Source organism: Sitophilus oryzae, unplaced genomic scaffold (genome assembly GCF_002938485.1).
Source record: "Sitophilus oryzae breed Bouriz unplaced genomic scaffold, Soryzae_2.0 scaffold_1507_pilon_pilon, whole genome shotgun sequence".
NCBI lineage: Eukaryota > Metazoa > Arthropoda > Insecta > Coleoptera > Curculionidae > Sitophilus > Sitophilus oryzae.
The window spans coordinates 1,343,767-1,367,260 of NW_022146178.1; the positions used below are offsets into that span (position 1 = coordinate 1,343,767).

The 23,494-nt window shown below is 30.0% G+C and overlaps 1 protein-coding gene across 1 annotated transcript in view; it reads right to left on the minus strand.

The window, feature by feature from the left end:
* Positions 1–5,453: 5,453 nt before the first annotated feature.
* Positions 5,454–23,494, minus strand: part of LOC115878279 (integrin alpha-PS2) — a 250,658-nt gene continuing 232,617 nt past the window's right edge. Inside the window, exons 12-31 of the mRNA XM_030894733.1 lie at positions 20,159–20,325; positions 19,846–19,994; positions 19,541–19,767; positions 19,092–19,320; positions 18,865–19,034; positions 18,630–18,808; positions 16,258–16,346; positions 16,086–16,197; positions 14,495–14,662; positions 14,242–14,433; positions 14,058–14,186; positions 13,846–14,002; positions 13,637–13,785; positions 12,152–12,644; positions 11,879–12,092; positions 8,413–8,578; positions 7,964–8,355; positions 7,333–7,479; positions 7,043–7,273; positions 5,454–6,798 (exon numbers count right to left, since the gene is read on the minus strand). Coding sequence (XP_030750593.1) covers positions 6,706–6,798; positions 7,043–7,273; positions 7,333–7,479; positions 7,964–8,355; positions 8,413–8,578; positions 11,879–12,092; positions 12,152–12,644; positions 13,637–13,785; positions 13,846–14,002; positions 14,058–14,186; positions 14,242–14,433; positions 14,495–14,662; positions 16,086–16,197; positions 16,258–16,346; positions 18,630–18,808; positions 18,865–19,034; positions 19,092–19,320; positions 19,541–19,767; positions 19,846–19,994; positions 20,159–20,325 — 3,853 coding nt within the window. The 3' untranslated portion in view covers positions 5,454–6,705. The remainder of the gene's footprint in view (positions 6,799–7,042; positions 7,274–7,332; positions 7,480–7,963; positions 8,356–8,412; positions 8,579–11,878; positions 12,093–12,151; positions 12,645–13,636; positions 13,786–13,845; positions 14,003–14,057; positions 14,187–14,241; positions 14,434–14,494; positions 14,663–16,085; positions 16,198–16,257; positions 16,347–18,629; positions 18,809–18,864; positions 19,035–19,091; positions 19,321–19,540; positions 19,768–19,845; positions 19,995–20,158; positions 20,326–23,494) is intronic.

Genomic DNA, 23,494 nt, shown 5'->3' on the forward strand with positions numbered 1-23,494 from the left:
TTAGATTGATTTTAAAGCAACAAATGTACAAAATGTACAGGCTGTACTGTGTAAAATGTACTATTATCGTTTTTAGCAAAACGATAATATTACTAGCCCATTTGTATGCAAAAAGAAAACTATTCAAATCTTTATAAAAGGTACCGTAAAATGGGGTGAATAGAAACAGTTTAGTAGGCTATTAGCGATATACCGGTTGATAAAAATGTGGTATTATTTTCCCGAATATTTTAAAACATGGGTCTTTGTTTGTTCTTTGCGTATACATATAATTTAATATAAGCGTATACATATAAATAATATAATATAATTAAATATTAAATAAAAATAACATTTGTGTTTCTATTCACCTTCTATTCGGGAGAATAGAAACACACATTGATGTTAAGGTTTTTATCTATTCTATTTCCAACAAGGTGGTTAGAAACAGTAAATTATTACATATTTAAGTAGGTTTAACAATAATTAACAATACATATAATATAACAACTTACATGTACCAGCTTATGTATTACTTTAAAAATAAATATTTTATTTATAAAGTTTTCGCGCCATACAAAATAGGTGATAAATTGATCTCACATTTATTGATCAGCTGATTGACAGAAACAGTGCTGCCACAGATAAAAATATAGTTTTTACATTTTATTGTGTATTACCAATTATAGAAAAATTAGATATGTCGACTCTTTTTACTTTGAATATTTTTAATCGTGATTTGATTTTTTTCAGAAATTTTGTTTCTATTCACCACTATGTTTCTATTCCCCCATTTTACGGTATACCATTAATTAAATATAACACCATTATTTCCGCCCATATACTAATTAATTACATACTTAATTGTGTTCGTTAATAAATTATTATAAATAAATGTGGATTTGAGTCAGAAATCAATTTAATAATAAGTTATCAAATTAAAGTCTCTGTTGTTATAAATAAGCATTTATTAAAAATGAAATATCATTTTTAAGGTGTTAGTTTTTATCACACTGTCTAATGCCCATACAAAATTCAGTTTTTTAGTATTTGGAGCAATTATTATTAATCAACGCAAACAGTCAGTTAATGTGGTTTGAATACTGGAATCATATTAATTGGTCCTCTTTAACAAATATTTAAACAGTTTTTTTATTTTTTAAAGAAATAAACGAATTATATCGACAATATTAGTATCTGTACTCTTTAAAAATTTGGTACATCTTTAAAAATAATCTAAAATGTCAATAGTCCATGGGTATATTGATAAATAAGTTCTAAATTACAAGAAAATGCATTTTCTACGGAAACTTAAAGAGATAGGTAAAAAATGGTATAATATTATTTGATAGACAATTAAATTGTGCATCTGATTCTCGTAAAATATACAGGGCGTTCCATTTAAATTAAACAAGTTATTGCCATTTGAAGCTAATAATTATTTAAAATAAATTTTTAGACACTCTGTATAAGGTAGTATTATTTTTATTATTGCAACACAATAACTGATCAATAAATAAACTTCAGTAATTATTTAGCATTAAAAACTTTGATACCCTTGGAGAAATGAAGCCTTAAAATTTTTACTGCAATTTCACAAAATTGAAAATATTTCAAAAACGGTAAGGTTTATGTATAATAAACCTTAATCAAATTTACCTTTATTTTAATCGTAGAAACTAAAAATGTAATAATATACAAGGTGTTCCGTTTAAAAAAATACAACTTTGATATTTTTTACTTATTTGGGACACTCTGTATCTTGTAAAAATATTTTTAAATTGTAGCTCAGCTCTAATAGTCCTTCAACGAACCCCAAACTTACAATTTGTAAAAATCTAATCGTTTAGCTACAATACTCCTTGTCAACAACCCTGTATATAAAAATAAGAATTTTTAAATTATTAAGCGGATAGAGGCGCCAATTTAAGAATATATTATTTATTTGGTATATGTAAGTACTTAATGTATGATCAAGAATAAATATAATTGAATAGGAAAAAAATGATTGACAGCTTTGTTCTGTTTTAATTTAATATGTTCTAAAAGGGGAATACTATAGAATCCTGAATTTAGACCTAAGTTAATGAATTTATGACCTGTTTAATTATATTTACTAAGGATTATATCTGATATAAATGTATTTGGAAATCTTTATGTAATTGTTACCTTCTAATGTCCCGTTTTGTGTAGTAATACTCGTCTGAGATGAGTAATTTTTTCTCATAGACGTACTAGTATTTTCAAATCATGTAATGCTTTTTTATTTAAAAATTTTTGATACTTAATTGATAATAGATAAGTGTTTTAATTTGACAGGGGAGAGTTTTGTTATTTTGAAATATTGATCATTTTTTTAACCATCAAAACCTTCTAAATTTTGAGGTTTTAAGCTGGATTAAACTCGGGAGCTGAGGTTCAGCCACCGTTCAAAATGTTCAACGCTATGAAATGAACGCGCGCATTTATAAAGTCAGTTGGTTGAAAAGTTGGCAGTTCGTTTTATGTTCAGCGGAGTTCAAAGATGGTCAATGTTTATGTCGGCAGTTGACGACCGTTGGCGACGTTCGCCGACAGATAACGAATAAGCGCCTGTCGATCACGTGAAGCACAGTACGCCGATGCATTGAAAAATTACCCTTATTGTTGTTTCATTATTTCTGTTAATGTAATGTTGATATTTTGCGTAATCTTGGATTACTGTGTTTGAACTTTGACAAATATCAAAAGTATTTTTAAATCGAAAGAAAAACGTTCGAAATTTTCACAATTCCAAACCTAACCTACAACCGAAATTGACAGTTTATAAATGCAAAAATATTGAACCTCAACTACCGCGAATATCCAACTGCAACTGAACCTCAACTCCCGAGTTTATAAATCCAGCTTTAATGTTCCAAATTCCATGTTATATCTGCAAAGAATTAAATTTGGTTTTGAAACTCTTCTTCAGCATTTCAGTTATGGCAGAAAACTGAAATTTACTTAATTTTCTATTCTTGATCAACACAGAATAATAATAGGGGAAACAGGGTAAAAACATATATACTGATGTTAGTATTAATGTTTATTAGTTCTTTTTTGATTTTAATACAAATTTATTAGTTTTTTATATTATTTATTACAGTTTAAATTTTATATCCAAGACATTTATAAAAGATTGTAGCATTTTAAATGTATTTTTCTAAAAATTGTACCTGAACTGCATTTTATTTGTTTTATTGATCTGTATAGATAATAGAATATGAATTGTAAGTAAATTGCTATTCTTTTGGAGTTCAATGTAGTACCATAATTTTTTTTATTGCTGTAAGAAGTCTTTCAAAAACAGATTATGTACAAATATACAGTTGCAGATTGTTTTAATTTTATGGTATAGAAGATAATAAATCAAACTTTTTAAAACTATCCCTTGTCAAAATGAAACTTGGCGTATAACAGTTTTATGCCCACTTGCACCGTTTGTATAAACTTTGTTTAAAAGCTAAACAGTGATTAACTATAATAAAATATGTATAGTTAATCACTGTTTAGCCTTTAAACAAAGTTTATACAAACGGTGCAAGTGAGCATTAATCGTTATTATATACAGGGTGAGTCTTAAATATGTTCACATAATTTTCGGGGTGGTATATTTAGATCCCAATAACACGTCTATGGCATTTTTTTGCGATTTTTGATAACATGACATATGACAATGTAGATAATACAGATTAAAATTAGAGAAACGGAAACAGGGAAAACCTATACACATATTATTTAAGGCTCACCCTGTAATTTTTAAAACTGTTTTAGGTATTTAATTAATCTCGAAAATATTTTTAAGTAGAGTAAATAACAATATATTGAATTGTTACAAATATTAGTTGTTGTTGTCGAATGTGAACGATAGTACTGCTATTTTTTGAAACTACTTGTAAATAACAGCTAGAATTTTGCCTATTATGAAATTTACCAGACCAAATAATAAGTATAAACTAATCAAAAACGATCAAACTTTTTTGAAACTTCTTTCTGTTTATACACGATATAACTTATGCACTTTACGACTATCTTTTTAAACTTTTTATTTTTTCGTATGTTTGTCAGAATGGCCTAATATGTTGCAGGAAGTATATTTAAATGTTTTGTTTTATTTATTTAATAATAAACTATCTTTTAATAATTTATGTGTTTCTTTTATACTAAGGGCTGGCAAATGTTAGTCTTGGGTCGAGATTTCCGTATGTAAGAAGAGTACAATGTGTTTTATAATGTACCGAACAAAGAGAGAACAGTAAACACGTTGCCAAACGCATGAAATAAACCGAAAAACTGTGCACATATTAGCGTTGTTCGGGTTCTTGTTATTACCGATTCTGAACCGTCCTAGAACTGCAGCGCACACATGCGCAAATGAAATAATGTCTTCATATTTCCTTCTGCGCATACGCATCACAGTTCTAGGACGGTTAAGAATCGGTAATAAGAGAAACCCGAAGTAAGCTATTGCTAAAGAGACGTGGAAGGGGATATAGCAGATATTTCGCAGTCGAGCGGCCGACCCAATCAGTACCTCTGTCAGTACTTACTCTGTTGTAAGTTGTAAGTAAGCTTCACGATTTAATTACGTCTCGTGATATTTTATTTGTTTATCTATTAACGAGTCGTTATAAGTTTCCCTATATCTTGAAAATTTTTAAGTGCAATTTAGAAACACTTGCATTTTTGGTAATAATAAGTGGAATTGATTTGGTGTTCGACAGTGGTCGCGTTATTAGAACTCTGAATTCAAAAATCGATATCTCGAAATCTATTAGAAATAAATTGATTGTAGTTTTTTCAAAAACTTTCTTAATATTTCTGCTATATTTTCTTCCCACACAATATGTGAAAATCTTTATAAATAAAAAAGTTACACGATTGCTGAAAATTGCTATGCACTAAAAGTAAATGGATGGGTTGTTTAAAATTTTTGCATGGAAAAAACAACCTTATCGAATTTTCCTTATTTAAACATATTGTAAAAGATCCGATCTTCAAAATAAAAAAAAGTTTCGATATCTAAAGTGGTTCTTAAGTTAATTACCAACGCCGACTACTGCAGAGAATGCGGAGAGAAAGAAGAAACCACAGAGCACCTGCTGTACCACTGTCCGGCACTGGAATACCGACGCGACGCTTTAAAACATTAGGGCAAGGTTTTTTGGAGGAACTAGGGGAAGCAGCAGAAGCCAACATCAGCGACATCGGGAACTTTGCAAAGAGCTGGAAGTGCTTTAACGCAAAGAAAGAATGAGGGGAAGGTTTGGTAGTAACAATAACAGGGGTATCGCAATGGACCCAAGGCCTCCGACTGAGGGATCAAATAAGATCCAAAACCCCAGCAACCTAACCTATGCACAGTGACGAAAATCCTTGAAATATGACAACCATATCGAAGTATGACAATTATGTTGTAAAAGAAAGATAAAAAAGGAACAGAAAAAAAGTACTATTATTAACAAGATTTATTTTATTTTCCATCAAATTTGTTAAACTTACTAAATTTTTATACAAACCGACATTCAACAAAAATTAATATACATATTGTTTTTTACAAATATTCGCTTCGGAGTATAATTAGAATTGTTTTTATTATAAACAACTTCATGTTATATTTCTCTTATTCTAGATTTAATAAATAAAAATCAAAAATATATAACAAATGACTGGGTTGAATACTCTTTAACTTCCACTAATCCGATCATTACATTAACAACAAAATTGGAGATTCTTTTAACATTACTATAGAGAGACCTTTTTTGATCTGTATTTGATATTATTATAAAAATATTGGCAGTTATAATTTTAATATTGTTATTTACAGCTTTACATTATTTATATTAAACTTTTTTAAACTAAATTTATATTTAAGCTGCAAGAGAATAAAAATTAATAGTAATAAATATAGCACAATTTATTTAGAAAACAAAAATATAAGCGTATTAAATTTTAGTTGAGACCATATTAATAAATCTTAAAGTCTACCTGGGCACTCAAATATTATTTTTTTAAGGCACTACAAGAAGGCATTGGGATTATTTTTTTTAATAGAGTCGTCAGCATAGACTTATAAAACAAATAGACTTTACATCTAAAAATAATTTATTTAAATGGTTATTAATTAATATTAAAATTTGAATGAATAATATTTTATTAAAACTGAAATATTTGTTGTCAAGTTATTTAAATTATACAGAATTTGTAAATTATTTTTAATTAGAAGTAAAGCCTATTTATTAGATACTCTATAAATCATTAATTTAAAATTTTCGTGGTTATTTTGTCGAATCGAGAAAAAATGGAATTATCGTATATTAAATAAAATATACATCTTTTTTTTAAGGTTTCTCGTATTAAGTAGTCGACATTTTGATGAAATAGTTTGAAGTATTAGTCTTTTCCTCTGTTAATAACGCACTTATATATAATTACATGTCATAGAATAACTTGTCATAATACGTTTTTCATATAGGCAAAAAATAAATACACTAAAGTATGGCACAGATCTAATTTTATGACAATTTATTCTATGACTCGACACATACAATTACAGTTCTTTCTATTAGCAGACCAACTTTTTCGACTTAGTTTTCAGTAAAAATTAGCTACCCACAATAATTCATCGACACGATTTTTTATATTTACAATAACTGTCAGTTTCACGAAGATTGCTATATTACAATTTGGGCACTAAAATCTTTCTCATAAAGCCTCGTCACCAGGATGATATCCGTTTGATCTTAAAGGCTGTCTTTCCGGAACTGCTGTTGGCCTTTTCCTTTTGAAGAATCCACACTAAAATAAAAATTGTATTTCATTTACAACATTTTTTATATTTTTTAATTATTAAACTTCATTAGTGGATTTATTTTTAACTTCTAACTTTATTTTTCTATAAAAAGAGAATTTTTGAATCTCTAATTTTTTAAACACACTGTATAGGAATATCGCTCTCAGATAAGACTGAATATAATTCTCTCACTAAATTCTTGTTATTAAATAATTAGTATATGAAATGAACAATGTTATCTATACTTACTTTGTATAGAAGTAAAATTACTAGTAACAAAATAAGGGTTCCAGCAATTGCGGATAGTAATATTATCCACAATGGTACAAACTGTGGTTCTAATTCCGGTTCTCCTGCTGGTATATCTGTAAAGATTTCGTGACTGTATAAAGCTTGTTCTTTGGGTTTGCCAATATATGGCAACTCCGAAATTCTGGCGACCATCATAGACGAAAGCTTGATCGGCTGAGTTGTACTTAACTAGAAATATTTAAAAAATATAAATAAATACTATAAATTTTATTGTTATTTAAACATACTTGTCTCACAGCTCTGACATTAAGTCTAGATCGCAAAACGATTGAAATGAATTCGTCTTTCTTAAGGGTTCCAACTACGCATCTTAAAAATAGACATTTTGTGGCAGTGCATTTTAGATAATCTGCTACATCTGGATCAATTTCAACCTAAAAATGAAAATATATGTAGATGTTAGTATATTTTTAATAAAAAATTGTTATGAAATTCATAAAATCTAATCATAAAACGCTATAAATAGTAAATATCGGTTTAGCAGTCACCGCCCCACGTTGGGCGCCAATTTATTTTTTTCTCAAATTTTGACTAGTTGGTATGTAAAAGAAAATAGGCAAAAAAAACAACTTTTTTGGATAAATAAATTCTTCAGAAAATGTACGGTTTACTGATAATGACTGTTGTATAATTTATTCACTAAATTTAGTAAAATATAAAACGTCTTAATAAAGTAACAGTGTATTTAACAATATAATAACAAACTCATAAAATTTAGGACACATAATTCAAAAGAGCCGCTTACTGTCGCTTCTGCATAGCTAAGATATTCTCTACAGTACAAGGCAAGTCCATAATCAATCTTTTAACAGTGATTCCTCTTTGCCACGAATAATTTTATTATTAATAATATCTTACTTGTCTTTTGCCTCTTCGATTGCTGAAATCTGGACGGTCAGTGGCAACGTTGTCACGTTCGATGTGATTGTGTACTTGAGGAACGTCTTCCCATCTATTTCTTTGCCATTCGGATTGGTAACGACTTTGGTCCGAAATTCCGCCTTCCAAAGTACCCGAAAAGGTACCGCCGCTGGTTCTTTGACCAGAATTAATCCATTGTTTTGAATCGCTGGCATCTTGGTCTCTTGACCCAGCAGCATTACCAGCACCAACCATTCCCAAGTCAAGGGTGTGTGTAGCAAATTGGTTACCGGAAGCTGCAGATTGTCCAAAGTCTAACTGTCCCCCACGAGATCGTTGATCATAGGCGTGACGACTTTCACCTTCGATATCATCAAGAGTTGCGGTACCTTCAAAATTCATTATATTATACGTTTAATATTATTATAAATGGTATATTAGTTTACTTTCGACAGTCCATGTCTTGTTTATGGCACCTCCAGCATTCCGGTTTCCTTGAGAGCCCTGTAAATGGCTCTGTAAGTCGATTTCTCCATGGTAGCGTCCTTGGTCGTCGAAATAACCTGTTCGGAGTCGTCCTCCTTCTTGCTGGGAGCTTCCTCTGTTGTTGCTCTATAGTGAAAAAATAGTGTATGCATTATAATAGTGTATATACAGTGTTGCTAGATGGAATAAATTCAATAATAAATAAATGGGGATATGTTCCAACAAACGCTCGGACATTTCGATCGATGTTTATTTTTTTCTACATAAACTTTTTATATAGACAGTGATCAATATCATCTTCCTTATTTTAAATGCAACACCCAACATTATTCAAATTTAGAATTATTTCTAAAATTCTACATAAATTTCATGTACAATGTTCTATACTTATCTTCAACTGTTTAGAAACTATTAAGTGGTTTTAGCAAAATATTGTTTTACTGCAGGAGAGTAGTTGTAGTAGCGCAGAACGTTTCCAATCATTTTTTATTAAATTTATTATATTTGTATTTAATAAGTTATATATAATTAGATAAGAATTAAATGTTGGTTGTTTGTAAGTGCATGATTTCAATGGCTGAACCGATTTGGCCGAACCGATTAAAAAACTAAATATGGAAAACTTTCTTACGCAAAAAAATATACATCTACTATAATATACAGGGTTGTTCACCACATACGACACGGAGTATTGTAGCTAAACGATGAGATTTTTACAAATTGTAAGTTTTGGGTTCGATGAAGGACTATTAGAGGTACAATTTAAAAATAATTTTACAAGATACAGAGTGTCCCAAATAAGTAAAAAATATCAAAGTTGTATTTTTTTAAATGGAACACCCTGTATATTATTACATTTTAGTTTCTACGATTAAAATAAAGGTAAATTTGATTAAGATTTATTATACTTAAACCTTACCGTTTTTGAAATATTTTTCAATTTTGTGAAATTGCAGTAAAAATTTTAAGGCTTCATTTCTTCAAGGGTATCAAAGTTTTTAATACTAAATATTTACTGAAGTTTATTTACTGATCAGTTATTGTGTTGCAATAATAAAAATAATACTACCTTATACAGAGTGTCTAAAAATTTATTTTAAATAATTATTAGCTTCAAACAGCAATAACTTGTTTAATTTAAATGGAACACCCTGTATATTTTACGAGAATCAGATGCACAATTTAATTGTCTATCAAATTATATTATACCATTTTTTACCTATCTCTTTAAGTTTCCGTAGAAAATGCATTTTTCTTGTAATTTAGAACTTATTTATCAATATACCCATGGACTATTGACATTTTAGATTATTTTTAAAGATGTACCAAATTTTTGAAGAATACAGATACTAATATTGTCGATATAATTCGTTTATTTCATTAAACAATAAAAAAAACTGTTTAAATATTTGTTAAAGAGGACCAATTAATATGATTCCAGTATTCAAACTACATTAACTGACTGTTTGCGTTGATTAATAATAATTGCTCCAAATACTAAAAAACTGAATTTTGTATGGGCATTAGACAGTGTGATAAAAAGTAACACCTTAAAAATGATATTTCATTTTTAATAAATGCTTATTTATAACAACAGAGACTTTAATTTGATAACTTATTATTATATTGATTTCTGACTCAAATCCACATTTATTTATAATAATTTATTAACGAACACAATTAAGTATGTAATTAATTAGTATATGGGCGGAAATAATGGTGTTATATTTAATTAATGGTATACTCTTTTATAAAGATTTAAATAGTTTTCTTTTTGCATACAAATGGGCTAGTAATATTATCGTTTTGCTAAAAACGATAATATTACTAGTCTGTATATTTGTACATTTGTTGCTTTAAAAATAATCTAAAATGTCAATATTCCATGGATATATTGATAAATGAGGTCTAAATTATAAGAAAATGTATTTTCTACGAAAACTTGAAGGGATAGGTAAAAAATGGTATAATACAATTTGATAGACAATTTAATTGTGCATCTGATTCTCCTAAAATATACAGGGCATTCTATTTAAATTAAAGAAGTTATTGCCGTTTGAAGCTAATAATTATTTAAAATAAATTTTTAGACACTCTGTATAAGGTAGTATTATTTTTATTATTGCAACATAATATTGCAACATAAATAAACTTCATTAAATATTTAGTATTAAAAACATTGATACCCTTGGAGAAATGAAGCTTTAAAATTTTTACTGCAATTTCACAAAATTGAAAATATTTCAAAAACGGCAAGGTTTAAGTATAATAAATCTTAATCAAATTTACCTTTATTTTAATCGTAGAAACTAAAAATGTAATAATATACAGGGTGTTCCATTTAAAAAAATACAACTTTGATATTTTTTATTTATTTGGGACACTCTGTATCTTGTAAAAATATTTTTAAATTGTAGCTCTAATAGTCCTTCAACGAACCCCAAACTTACAATTTGTAAAAATCTCATCGTTTAGCTACAATACTCCGTGTCGTATATGGTGAACAACCCTGTATACCTACAATATACTCAATATTATCAAAATAAAAATAAATAAAATATATCTAATCATAAATCACTATAAATAGCAAATATAGGTTACAGCAGCAACCGTCTCACGTTGGGCGCCAATTTTTTTTTCCCAAATTTTGACTTGTTGGTGTGTAAAATAAAATAAGAAAAATGAAAAAAGGACTTTTTCGGATAACTGATAATCGGTTTACTGATAATGACTGTTGTATAATTTATTCACTAAATTGATTAAAACATAAAACGTCACAATCGTCACAATGATAAGGAAAATTGGATAAAAAAATATAAAAAATCGACAGAGAAAGTGAAATCAATTTTTTACATAAATTTCTAGATTTTTATTAGAATAGATATTTTACTTTCACATCTTTTACATTTTGAAGTTATGAATAAAATAAGTTTATAGTAAACGCCACGAATGTTTGGGAGTGATTCATCGGTCGCTACCATGTGAACTAATCTGTTCAAGGTCACATAAAACTTAATTCCAGTGCCGTTGTGTTTCAAGTCATATAATAATCAATATATAATCTGTTGTATTTTGTTGTTTTAACTGTCAAAGTCTTGTCAAAACATATATTTGGTTATAAATATAAAATGGAATGCCCCATTGGTCGCACTGCAAGCACACCAATGGACTGACGCACAAAAACGAATCAATCCAAGAAACGCGATATATTATCGTCTTTGTCAATCACGCCAACATTTTAGAATAAGTAGGAGGAGCGCAGGCAGATGATTAAACCGGGCCTTTAAAAACCTACGTCTGCGGTAAAAATTTACGTTTTTAATGTAAAAATAACAGCGCGCGTGTCGATTCTAACTTCATCAAGCGATAAATCACTCCCAAACATTCGTGGCGTTTACTATAACAGAATATTGTCTGTACACTCACTTGCCAATACGACGAACCACTTTGACTACTTTGAGACCTCCTTCGTTCTTCTTCTTGTCGTCGCCTTTCTTCCTGTTCATACTGTCTACGCCTTTCTTCCTCTTGCCTACGCCTTATTTCTTCTTGTCTATATCTCTCCTGTTCTAGACGATATCTCTCTTCGTCAACCCGTCTCCTATCATCTTCCGGTCTTCTCCTGCTATCAACCTGTTGCCTTTAAACATATAATCAAGATATTACATTTTAGTTTAGTTTAAAACGAAAAATACATACCTCCGACTGTCACTGGCAGATAATTGTAATTTTCGTCTTTCCTCTTCTTCTTGTCTTTGTCTTTCTTCCTGTCTTTTGACTTCTTCCGCATATATTCGTTGTCTTTCTCTTTCCTCGGCCAAACGTGTGTCCTCTAATCGTTTTAATTGTTCTTGATAGCGACGTCGTTCCTCTTCTTGACGTAATCTTTCTTCGTTTCTACTGCGATCTTCGCTGGTTTGAACGGAGCCTTGAGGAACTCTATGCGTAGACAAACGTGCTTCTTCTATGCGTCTCTGTTCTTCTACACGTCTCTGTTCTTCTACGCGTCTTTGTTCTTCTATGCGTCGTTGTTCTTCTATACGTTTTTGTTCTTCTGTACGTTTTTGTTCTTCTATACGTCTCTGTTCTTCAATGTGACGTTGTTCTTCTTGATAGCGTCGTCTTTCCTCTTCTTGACGACTTCTTTCCTCGGTTTTGCGTCTTTCTTCCTCGATATCAATAGCGTTTGGGCCTAAAGAAACGTTTATTTAAAACATTGTTTAAACTTATCCAGTATGTCCGACATTTTGAGAAAAATGCATTCTTCATAAAAAATTTTGCTTGTTCTTGTTTTAGAGAAAATTAAGAAAAACATGAAAATATGGCTGAATTTGGTTAAAAATTAATTGGTTAATTATTAATTTTGAATTAATAGATGGTTATTATTAATTTTGATTAATGTCATATTGTTTGCTGTTGCTAAAGTATTGCATTTTTCGACAACTATTATCACCCTTTCCATAGCATTGAACTAAATAAATTTTGCGTTTCTTTAACATTTTAAAACAACAAAAAATATTACGTTAATTAAAATTCTATGAACAACGATATAACAATCCATCAAAGAATGAAAACGAAGTTATATTTACCATAGAAACGCATTTTGATTTCTAGGACTAGAAAAAAATTCAACCATATTTTCATGTTTTTCTTAATTTTCTCTAAAACGGTATGGAAATTTGGAAAAGTATAAACGGGATTAACCATTTTAGAACAAGCAAACATTTTTATCAAGAATGTATTTTTCCCAAAATGTCAATAATAAAAAAGATAATTAATATAAATAGACAAACCTTACAGAACAAAAAAAAAGGTATCCAGTATTAAGTATTTACAAAATTTTTGTTATTGCTTATCTGTTTTTATATCTGACGTATGTAACCTGTGGACTGACATGAATTAACGTATTATTAAAACAAATAAATACATTCCTAAATTATTTTGGCCTAAATAATGCCTAAATGAAAAATATCTATTCACTATGAAGATCCTAAAATTACCTACGCCAATAACTGTTTTAAGTTTTTAAAGATAATTATATTAAATTTTATTTAGTTTTTTTAAGTCCTAGTTTTTTGGTATATTCTTTGGTCTTAGATCAAAATCAATTTCATGTCAATCAATGTATATGATTAGTCTACCTTTTATAAATGTCTATGTAAGAACACCATTAATTTTATATACCTTGTGGTGGTTGATAAACTTTACGTTGTTGTTCTTGTTGTTGTCGTCTTTCTTCATACTGCCTTCTTTCTTCATATTGTTTACTAACGTAAGAATCATCCACATTGCCACTACCTGCACCAGTTTTAACTGAACCACTGCCTCCTTCCCTACAGCATGACTTAGTTTAAAAAACCGTTCAAAATAGGGTTATTTTTTTTCATTCTTACCTTACAATATTATCTTCATGAATAACCGTATGTTCGCGTGATCCACCTTCGTTAATACCACCTCCTACCGTATAAGCATGTTGCTTTTGCACCTTTTTCTCTTTACTATAACCTCCAGTTATTCCACCTTCTCCACTTTCGTTTTGATCAATCTGACCTAGAAATCAAATAAATGATAAAAAAGAACAGATATTTTTAAGAACAAATTCTACCTGTAGCTGATCCTTCAACAGTCGATACATGTTTACTGGAAATTGAAAAATCACTTTCTTCTGACACACCTTTTTCATTTCCCGATGAACTGTAAATGAATTTTGATTTTGTGTGCTTCTTACTGTCACCTAAAAAATATTGTATGTTGTTTCGGGCGTCTAAAACATGATAAAATAATCTTACCAAAACTTTGACCGAAACTATCAACATTTCCACCATTGCCAGATCTATTATCAGAATAAGCGGTTTTGACAATCTTCCCCGTGGCATCCTTAACAGTGGTTACGTTAACCCATTTCATAACTGGTTTGCCATCCACCATAAACCGCTGCCATTCTGATTTGGTGTAAACTGTTTGGCCAGGTTGTATTTGCCCTAAAAATTGAAAAAATTAGATTAATTGTACACTTTTGCTTTCAAAGAATAATAATTTTACCAATTAACTCTTGTTCCTGAGCGCTAGTCCAAGAACCTTGACTACTTCCAGTACTAACACTTGCATTGTGTCTTCGTTCGTACACAACAGAAGCATCACCAGATGAATGGAGGATTTCTTGGTCTAAGTTTGATGTTTGTCCAGTTATTCTACTGCCTCCAGCAACGCCTAATAAGTTTTTATTTGAGTTTTAGTGTTATAAGTATACAGGATGCTACAAATTCGAGGTACGAGCATTTTTCAAATTAGCTGATAATTTGTGAGATACTTTAATTTTTTTAAATATGGACCTTCATTTTTTATTTGAGGCTTTGAAAGAACTCGGTCTCCTGAATACAATGATATGTCATACTTTATACTTTTTTTTAGTTTTGGGTACCTTAACAACAACAAAACTATTTAATTATTATTTAAAATAATTTCAAGTCCGACTCTGGTTTATTAAATTATTTAATCTGATTATATCCATCGCAACAATAGTGATCAACGGTAATTATCATTGAACAAGGAAAACCGAGCCAACTGGAAGACTCAAATAAATAATATCCAGGTCAGAAATTTAAAGATATTATTTTTAACTTTTTTATTGTGAATTTGATATTTCAGTGTGCATTCTAATAATATGCATAATATTAATCGTAGTTATTATAAATAAATCAACTTCTACAAACTAGTTTCTAATGTTCTACATGTTCGAAAGGGTTACCACCCTCCCTATTGCACAAATTTATTTTTCGTTCAATTTTATTTATAAGTCTTTCAACTTTCTTCTTATACTTCCGAATGCATTTTGTACTGTTTATTGTAAATGTTGAGATGAATTGATTTGACACTTTTACAAATGACGTCAAGTAATGTAGCCCCTTGACGATACGTCCAGGAACCTCGCTGGACTACCATTTCCAATCCATCTTCCGAGAAAATGATTTGATTGTTTATATTATATTATATATATATTAATTACTTTATTGCATTTGATTTTCCGTATTCAATGTTGTACCCCACGTCATTGTTAAGTTTGAAAGCTTATCTCTCAATATTGTAACGATGAATAGATTAAATATTAAAAAAAAACAGAGCCGGGCTTGAAATTAGTTTAAGTAAATTGTGTTCAAATGTCAAAACAAAAAAAATATTATGTGGCTATGAGAATGTGCAATTAGTTTTTCGATTTTCTAAAAAGTAACGACAGAAAAAAATAAAAACGATTTTCAAAAAAATCAGTTTTGTCCAAAAAACTCAGTAATCCTTGAAATTTTTAAAACTTTTTTCATGGCATCTTGGTGAACATCCTAATACGCAACTTTGCCCCAATTTAATCATGTTCGTATCTATTACGGTTACCGAGATACCAATGCTCGTACCTCGAATTTGTAGCACCCCTGTATATTAAAGAATAAAAAATTAATTAAACAAATAATAAAAAAATATATAAAAAATACTAATATTTTAACTGTAAAAAATATTAAAAGAAAAAAATTGGAAAAAATATATGTTAAATAAAAAAATTAAAGACAAATAAAATTAATATTAAAATAATATGATTAAATACTAAAAATATAAATATATAAAAATAAAGCCAAAAGAATACCTGTAATATTAGTTCCTGATTCTACTTTGACTGAACCATAAGATTGCTGGAGGTTATGACTGGCTGAATCAATTTGTAATCGTTCCCATATAGGTTTAGAATAATAGTCCAACTAAAAGATATTTTAATTACAAACAATATATTATTTGAAACAGTTTATCAAAAATATTACTTGATAATTCTTGTAATTGGCTGGAACTAAATCACATTTAACACCTGCAGGTACATGAGGAGGTTCTACTAAATACAACAAGTCTTCACCTAAAAAAAATAAAACAGATTACATATTTTTGCTGAATTTCGAATAACATCCAAATTTTGAGAATCAAAAAGCACTCGGTTTAAAAAATACATTAAGGTATTTTTGGAATGGAAACATGCTTAATAACAGGTCTACTGAGCAAAAGGTATACCGGGTGTTGCATCGTCGGACGGGACATAGGAAATCCCATGTAAATTTTAATGAGGTCAATTATTGGCTTCCCAAACTATTTTAGAGAATAATTCTATTTAGGTTTATTGAAGAGCACTAAAACCCACATTCAAAAGAATAACTTTAGATATTTTTGATTAGCTCGTTTACGAGTTATCGCCGATTTCTTTTCAAATATTTCTCCTTTCATATGGCCCTGTATTTACTTATGAGCAGTCAAGGTAAAAGATAACTATCAAATGAAGTTGTCATTTCAGAAATTTACCTATTTAGTGCTTTATTATTATTGAAAACTCATTCCTACATCGGAAATCTTAAAGATGTATTTATAAATACAAATGAATATGAATTAAAGTAAAATAAAGTAATCAATTACAAGGTTAATTATAGTATTATTACAATATTCAATAACTTATTAATTTAGGTACTATTAAATTGTTAGAACTTTAGGATTTATGAAGATGTTCAAATATTCCTCCATCGACTGCTAGACAATAACTCAGGCGATCATAAAATTCTCTTCTTACATTCGCTAGTTGGTAAACTGAAATTCTATTGCATTCCGCAGAAATAGCATTTTTTAACTCGTCGATTTGGGTATTTTTTATCCTTGTATATCCTGTTTTTTAAATTGCCCCAGAGAAAGAAATCATTTGGCGAAATATCAGGAGACCTTGCTGGCCAATTTACTGTATGATTTAGGCCAATAACGTTTTCGGTAAAACTATTGTCTAAATATTCCCGAACAGCCAGAGTACTATGTGCCGGGCAGCCATCCATTTGGTACCAAACTTCCTGATTTTCCCTAGCGGCATCATGTAAAGCAGGTAAAATATAATTTTCGAGTAGTTCCAAATAATATTCTGCATTTAAATTTCGCGTAAGAAATAATGACCCGATAATATTGTGCCAGAATAGCCCTGCCCAAATATTTACTTTCTGTGGATATTGCGTCCTTGTTTCGACAAACCTGTGTTGGTTTTCTTTGTTCCAATATCGATAATTTTGAACATTGGGTTCATTATTTAAGGTAAACGTGCCTTCGTCAGTGAAACATATGGTTTTTAAAAATTCCCTATCCGTGTTTGTTTTTTTCATATCAAAACAAAACAGCCTGCCGCCGTATTTCGTCCCTATCTCGTAGCTCTTGGTGCTTTTCATATTTGAAGGAATAGTATTTATGTCGTTTCAAAATTCGAAACGCCGTAGTGTGATCTATTCCTATTTCATCCTCAAGTTTCTTTGTGCTGATCATTCCATCGTTCTCTTCCACGCACAATAAAACTTCCAAGTCGGTATCATTTCTTGCATCTTCTCTTTGTTCCTGCCTTACTTCACATCTGCAGTTATTTATTAGGGTACCTTTGCTCTCAAATCTCTGGATATTCCTTGCGATTGTAGATTTTCCAGGTTCGGTCTATTCGGATACAGAGCAGTAAACATGTCCGACACCTTTTGATAACTATTTCCTTGATAATACAATTTAATCATCAATACTTTTTCTTCGGTAGTGTAATTCATGGCTAATATTTTCGATGTAGGTATGAGTTTTTAATAATAATAATAAAGCACTAAATAGATAAATTTCTGAAATGACAACTTCATTTGACAGTTATCTTTTACCTTGACTGGTGCTCATAAATAAATGCAGGGCCATAAGAAAGGAGAAATATTTAAAAAGAAATCGACGATAACTCGTAAACGGGCTAATCAAAAATATCTAAAGTTATTCTTTTGAATGTGGGTTTTAGTGCTCTTCAATAAACCTTAATAGTATTATTCTCTAAAATAATTAAGGAAGCCAATAATTGACCCCATTAAAATTTACATGGGATTTCCTATGTTCCGCTCGACGATGCAACACCCGGTATAGTATTCCCTTTAACAATATACAACTATATTTTGAAAATATGTTTGAATCACCCTCTATATTGACAAAAGTATTATTAAAATATATGCTACTATTGGCAGCCTATTTTAATAAAAGTATTACAAATTGGAATAAAAGTTCCAAACCAAATAGATCATATAAAGCTTCTTTGGAACGCAGCGCTGGTACCCCCTGTACATATATTTTAAACTTACGATGTAAGCTATTATTGTGTTAGTACCTGCTAAAGTTTGCCATGGCCACAAAAAGTACATTTCTGCTTCATAAATAGGAGCTGGACCCTTGTTTTTGAGCGTGTACAAATGAACTACTTGAGGACCTATGTCTGATTCCTTGTCTATTTTTTCACTGGTATATTGCGAAGTATTGGGCAAATATATTTCTTGAGGTATTGATCGTCTAAGATATAAATTTATGTAACAAACTATATTGAAAATAAGTATGTTGAACCTTACCCGCTTACATCCAAAGCGGAATCAACCCATATATCAACAGATACAGTTTTAAAGTTGTCATCAACGGTAGATTCGTCTTCAGGGTTTGTGCTGTTGACATGCATTTCGAAATCATAACTTGGAGCCATGCCTTGCTTGTGGTACGGCACAAAAATCATTCTAAATTTGGCCTAAAAATATATGATATATTATTATTTCCCTTTTAAAACGTGTAAATATAATTTTACAATTTTTCCTGCAGGTAATGGATTCCCGATATCACAAGATATAGTTCTGTTGGACCCGGTACTACACAAAATCCCTTGTGCATCGTCCTTGGTTTCGATTTTTCTGTAATATATTCCTTCGGGATAGGTAACATCGAATGTAGTCTCAAATGCATCTTCTCCAAAGTTCGAGACGATTATATCAAACTCGAGGTTAGTGTTTGACTCCAACAAATATTTTTCAACATTTCTGGAAAATCAATAAATTAACGTTTATTTATTTATTTCTGTTCAACGAGAAAAGGAACGATTTTGATAAACGACATCCAAAAATTGTAAAAAATATTACTGTTGAATTAAAATAACAAATAACAGCTGTCACTGTCATCTCTGATAACTGAATTAATTTAATTTGTATGTCGTCTGTCAAAATCGTTCCTTCTCTCGTTAGACAGACTTTAGTTACTTACTTAGTAACGCTAAGATGGAGATTGGGAATGCAAATATTATCGCGGCCGCAATTTTTCAGTATACTAATAGAATCTTTTCTAGAAGGAGGCAAATTTAAATCTAAGACTGGAGTAAGCGTTGACTTTGGATTTCTAGATCTGCTGTAATAAGTCGCGTCTCTGTCTTCTTGAATCATAAAGTACTTGACTTCTGCTTCTAATGGTGTAAGTTTGTCGCGAATATTATTCTACAAAAGATACAAATTAATTACTTCATAATTTAATGAGCTGTGATACACATTTTCTAAAATAGATTGAGTACTTACTTTAATGTAAATTTTTTCGTTTTGACAAGTGTTCTGGTTATCTTTATACAAGATGATCGTATCGTTAAGTGTATTCGAGTTTCCTCTTAAAAATGCCATTCTTGGAAGGTTCAGTTTTTTTGTATCCAAGATGTATTGTACGTTTAGTCCTATAAAAAAATTCTGTTACATTAAAATTAATAATGGTACACTTCAGTTACTAATAAGAATCTAAACAATTTTTCTATATCAGTTACAGAGATCAGAGATATTCTTTCGTATAATAGACACATATTTGTTTCAATTGGAACATTATTGTAATTATTTTACTTACTGATTTGTTGAGGAATTCCTTTTCCGCTGTATTTAATGCAAAAATCTATTGTGGTACATGTACCCCTCTCTCCACTGGGTATTACACAGTCTTTTTTCTTAATATCAATTTGGTTGTTTTCAGTCAAAAATTTAACATGGGCTTCAACACGAACCACAGGTCTCGATCTAATGTTAAAATATTGATTACAGTTGAGGGTTGGAACCTTTGGTGTTACACAGCAAAATAAAAACACTAAATCACCACAATATACCAATACCAATGACTAAAGTATCCAAGGACAAATAACACCCGAGAGCAAATTGTGACGATGACACCAAACAGTGCCGTGGCACATATTTTTCTTAACCTAGCTGTTTGAAGCAATATTTATATTTTTTGATAATTGTTTTGACTACGCCTATGGTGTATCATCCTAATTAATTACGAAAAATACGTATTAAAATGTTAACAAAAGGTACAAAACTAGTATGGACGCATAGCACATATCAAGTACATATAGATGTTAATTGAAATTGAAGAATAATTATCGAATTCAATAAGAAAACGCTAAAAAGTTGGAGTGAACTGTTTATTTACCTATGAAACTGTGAATAAGAAGACTAAGGAAGGAGCATAATGCTATCCATGTATTCATGCATGGTGGGCGGAAAAAGCACTCTAGGGTGGGGATCCTTGACAGTTCTGTTTGACGATTCATTTGACACATTTGAATTTGACTTGAAATTTTGTGGATTTGTCAGTCTTTACCGAGCTTATTTTATGTTATTTATTATTTATTCTACTACTGATAGTTGTATAAACGTTGTAAATCTAGATGGAAATTGTGGCAGAACTTAAATTAACAGTGACACTATCGCGATTTATCGAAAAAGACTCTAAAATAGTTGGTTGTGTAGCGTGCGGTAGATCTCGGCAAAAATTGAGTGAAATAATGGAACAACTTTTCGCTAGTAAGTGACTAAATAATATACATACGTGTAGTAAACCGATCATTTATGAAATTCACTTAAATTAACTAAATTATATAATTTTCTTGCATTTTAGCTTTTATTTACTACTTGTCAAAGATCAGATGTCAAAGAATTTTGATACGTTAATTTGACTTACCTGCTTCAGTAGCGTATCGGATGTTTGTGTTAATAAATACTTATTATAACTTATCTATTTTTATTAGAATTATATATTTTAATAACAATTTTAATAACTACCAACATTTATTCACAACGTAAAATAAAATAACAAATTATTGAGTCTACCCCACGTCTACCCTACGTCATAGTTTTGCATTTTTTAAATAAAATTAGAACGGCACTGATAAACCGGAATTTAAGTCGGCCATATTTGAGGCCCATCGCGGTGTACCTAAGATTTTTGATATGCTCCTTCCTTAGTCGTCTTATTCAAAGCTATGAAACGTAACTCCTGGCTCTTTCTTATCACTGCTGCTTTTACACTTGAAAGGTGAACAACTAATCACCATTGTAATAAAGTTTATACAAAGTTTACTACACACAAACTATTAAAAATCGCTAAAATTGTCGCTGGTGACCAAATGATGACTCATTTTTGCCTTTTGCCAAAACAATAAAAAAGGTCACAAATTCTGCTGCAGCCCGTATAGGGGCGTTACATGTCCTTATATTCTTTAGGCATTGACCAAAACACTTTTACACTGAAAAAGTGTAAAAGTAAAAGTGTTTTGTTGTATTGTGGTGATTTAGTGTTTTTATTTTGCTTAAAATATTGAACATAAAACATAATATTACGATAAAAATAATAAAATATTACGTACTAATTTTAACAGAAAATTATGTACTGTATGATAAAAAAACGGCGTCCAGTTGGTTTGGAAATAATATAAATTTAACATACAAAATGACAGCGATCTTCTTTCCAAGCCATCTCTGACGCTGTTTTTTACGATCGTATGATACTGTAACTACAATACACAGCAATGATCTATTATTATTCGAGTATTTTTATCATCAGTAGAAGATTTTTACTAACCACGTTAGCATCATCATCAGAACACAAATAATAGTATTCGTTATCTGCTGATGTTGCTAATATGTGTACAGATTTTGGAAGAAGTCAGTATTAAAAAATCATATCAACCTGAAAAAGAACGCTGAGTTTGCTAAGTAAGCTCCAACAGCCATATCTGGATAATCATTTCCATCCATGTCCAGCCCGCCAGTAATTGAAAACCCGAAAGTGTTTACTGGAATGCCATTGGTGGATTGGACGTCTTCAGCGTAGATGACTTGGCCATATTTCTCTAAAACACCCTCAGAAGAACCGTAGTAGATGTAGATTGCACCTCTATTGAATTCACCATCGTATGGAGCACCAACAGCAAAATCTGGTAAAAAATTTAAATTTGAAATGTTGAAAATAATAGCTTCTAAAGAAATGTTAACTCTTTTAGATTTCTCTTATAATGTAACTTTTTTAATAAGTTGTTAATTATCAGTAAATACTTTTTAGACTTCTGTATGGCTTCCTTTTTATCAAAACTGTAGAACGACGAATGATATCTAATCCTATGCATCTGTATTTGTAAAACAATTGCAGTTAACATCCACCGGGAGCTTTAAATTATTTAAAATATAAATAATACCATTAAAATAAAATTACCTTAAATCCTGTTGATACTATTGTATTCGTAAATTTATAAAAAAAATGTTTAATAACAATGAAATATTTATTTATGTCGTCTCTTTTATTATATGTAAATAATACAATTGTATACAATAGAAAATGCACATTTACGATCGTATTGGCACATGATCCATGTCATTTGTTTCTTTTAATGCGTTTGTGACATGGTTTTATTTTAGCTTTCATGGATGAAATCATCTAGTTGATGATGTATAGCATTGACAGTTTTAATGAAAACCAAACTCCGCAAGACTGTTGCTATTTTGCTATTTTTATATACTTCATGTTGTATTACGTACTACTGATTTATTTTAAAAGTTTTATTGATGCAGTACGTATTTTTATGCACAACATTTATAAATAGAATTTTGTTTTTAAAAAAGTATAATCACAGCATATCATGCATATGAATAATGTATAATATTGAGAAAAAATTACCCAAGTAGCATTTTCACGACTTGCGACCAAATGTTTACTAAACACAACGTTGGATTAGTTACAAAAAATAGTTAGCTCCGTACCTTGGGTATTAAAATAAATGTAAACGTTGTTGTGACGTTGTGCCGACTTTGAACTAGTACTACAACAAAGTAAAAGCTTCTGCGACGTCGAATAAACGTTGCCTTCTAACCTTTTTTGCTTAAGTGATTTTTAGGTAATTCGGACAACGTA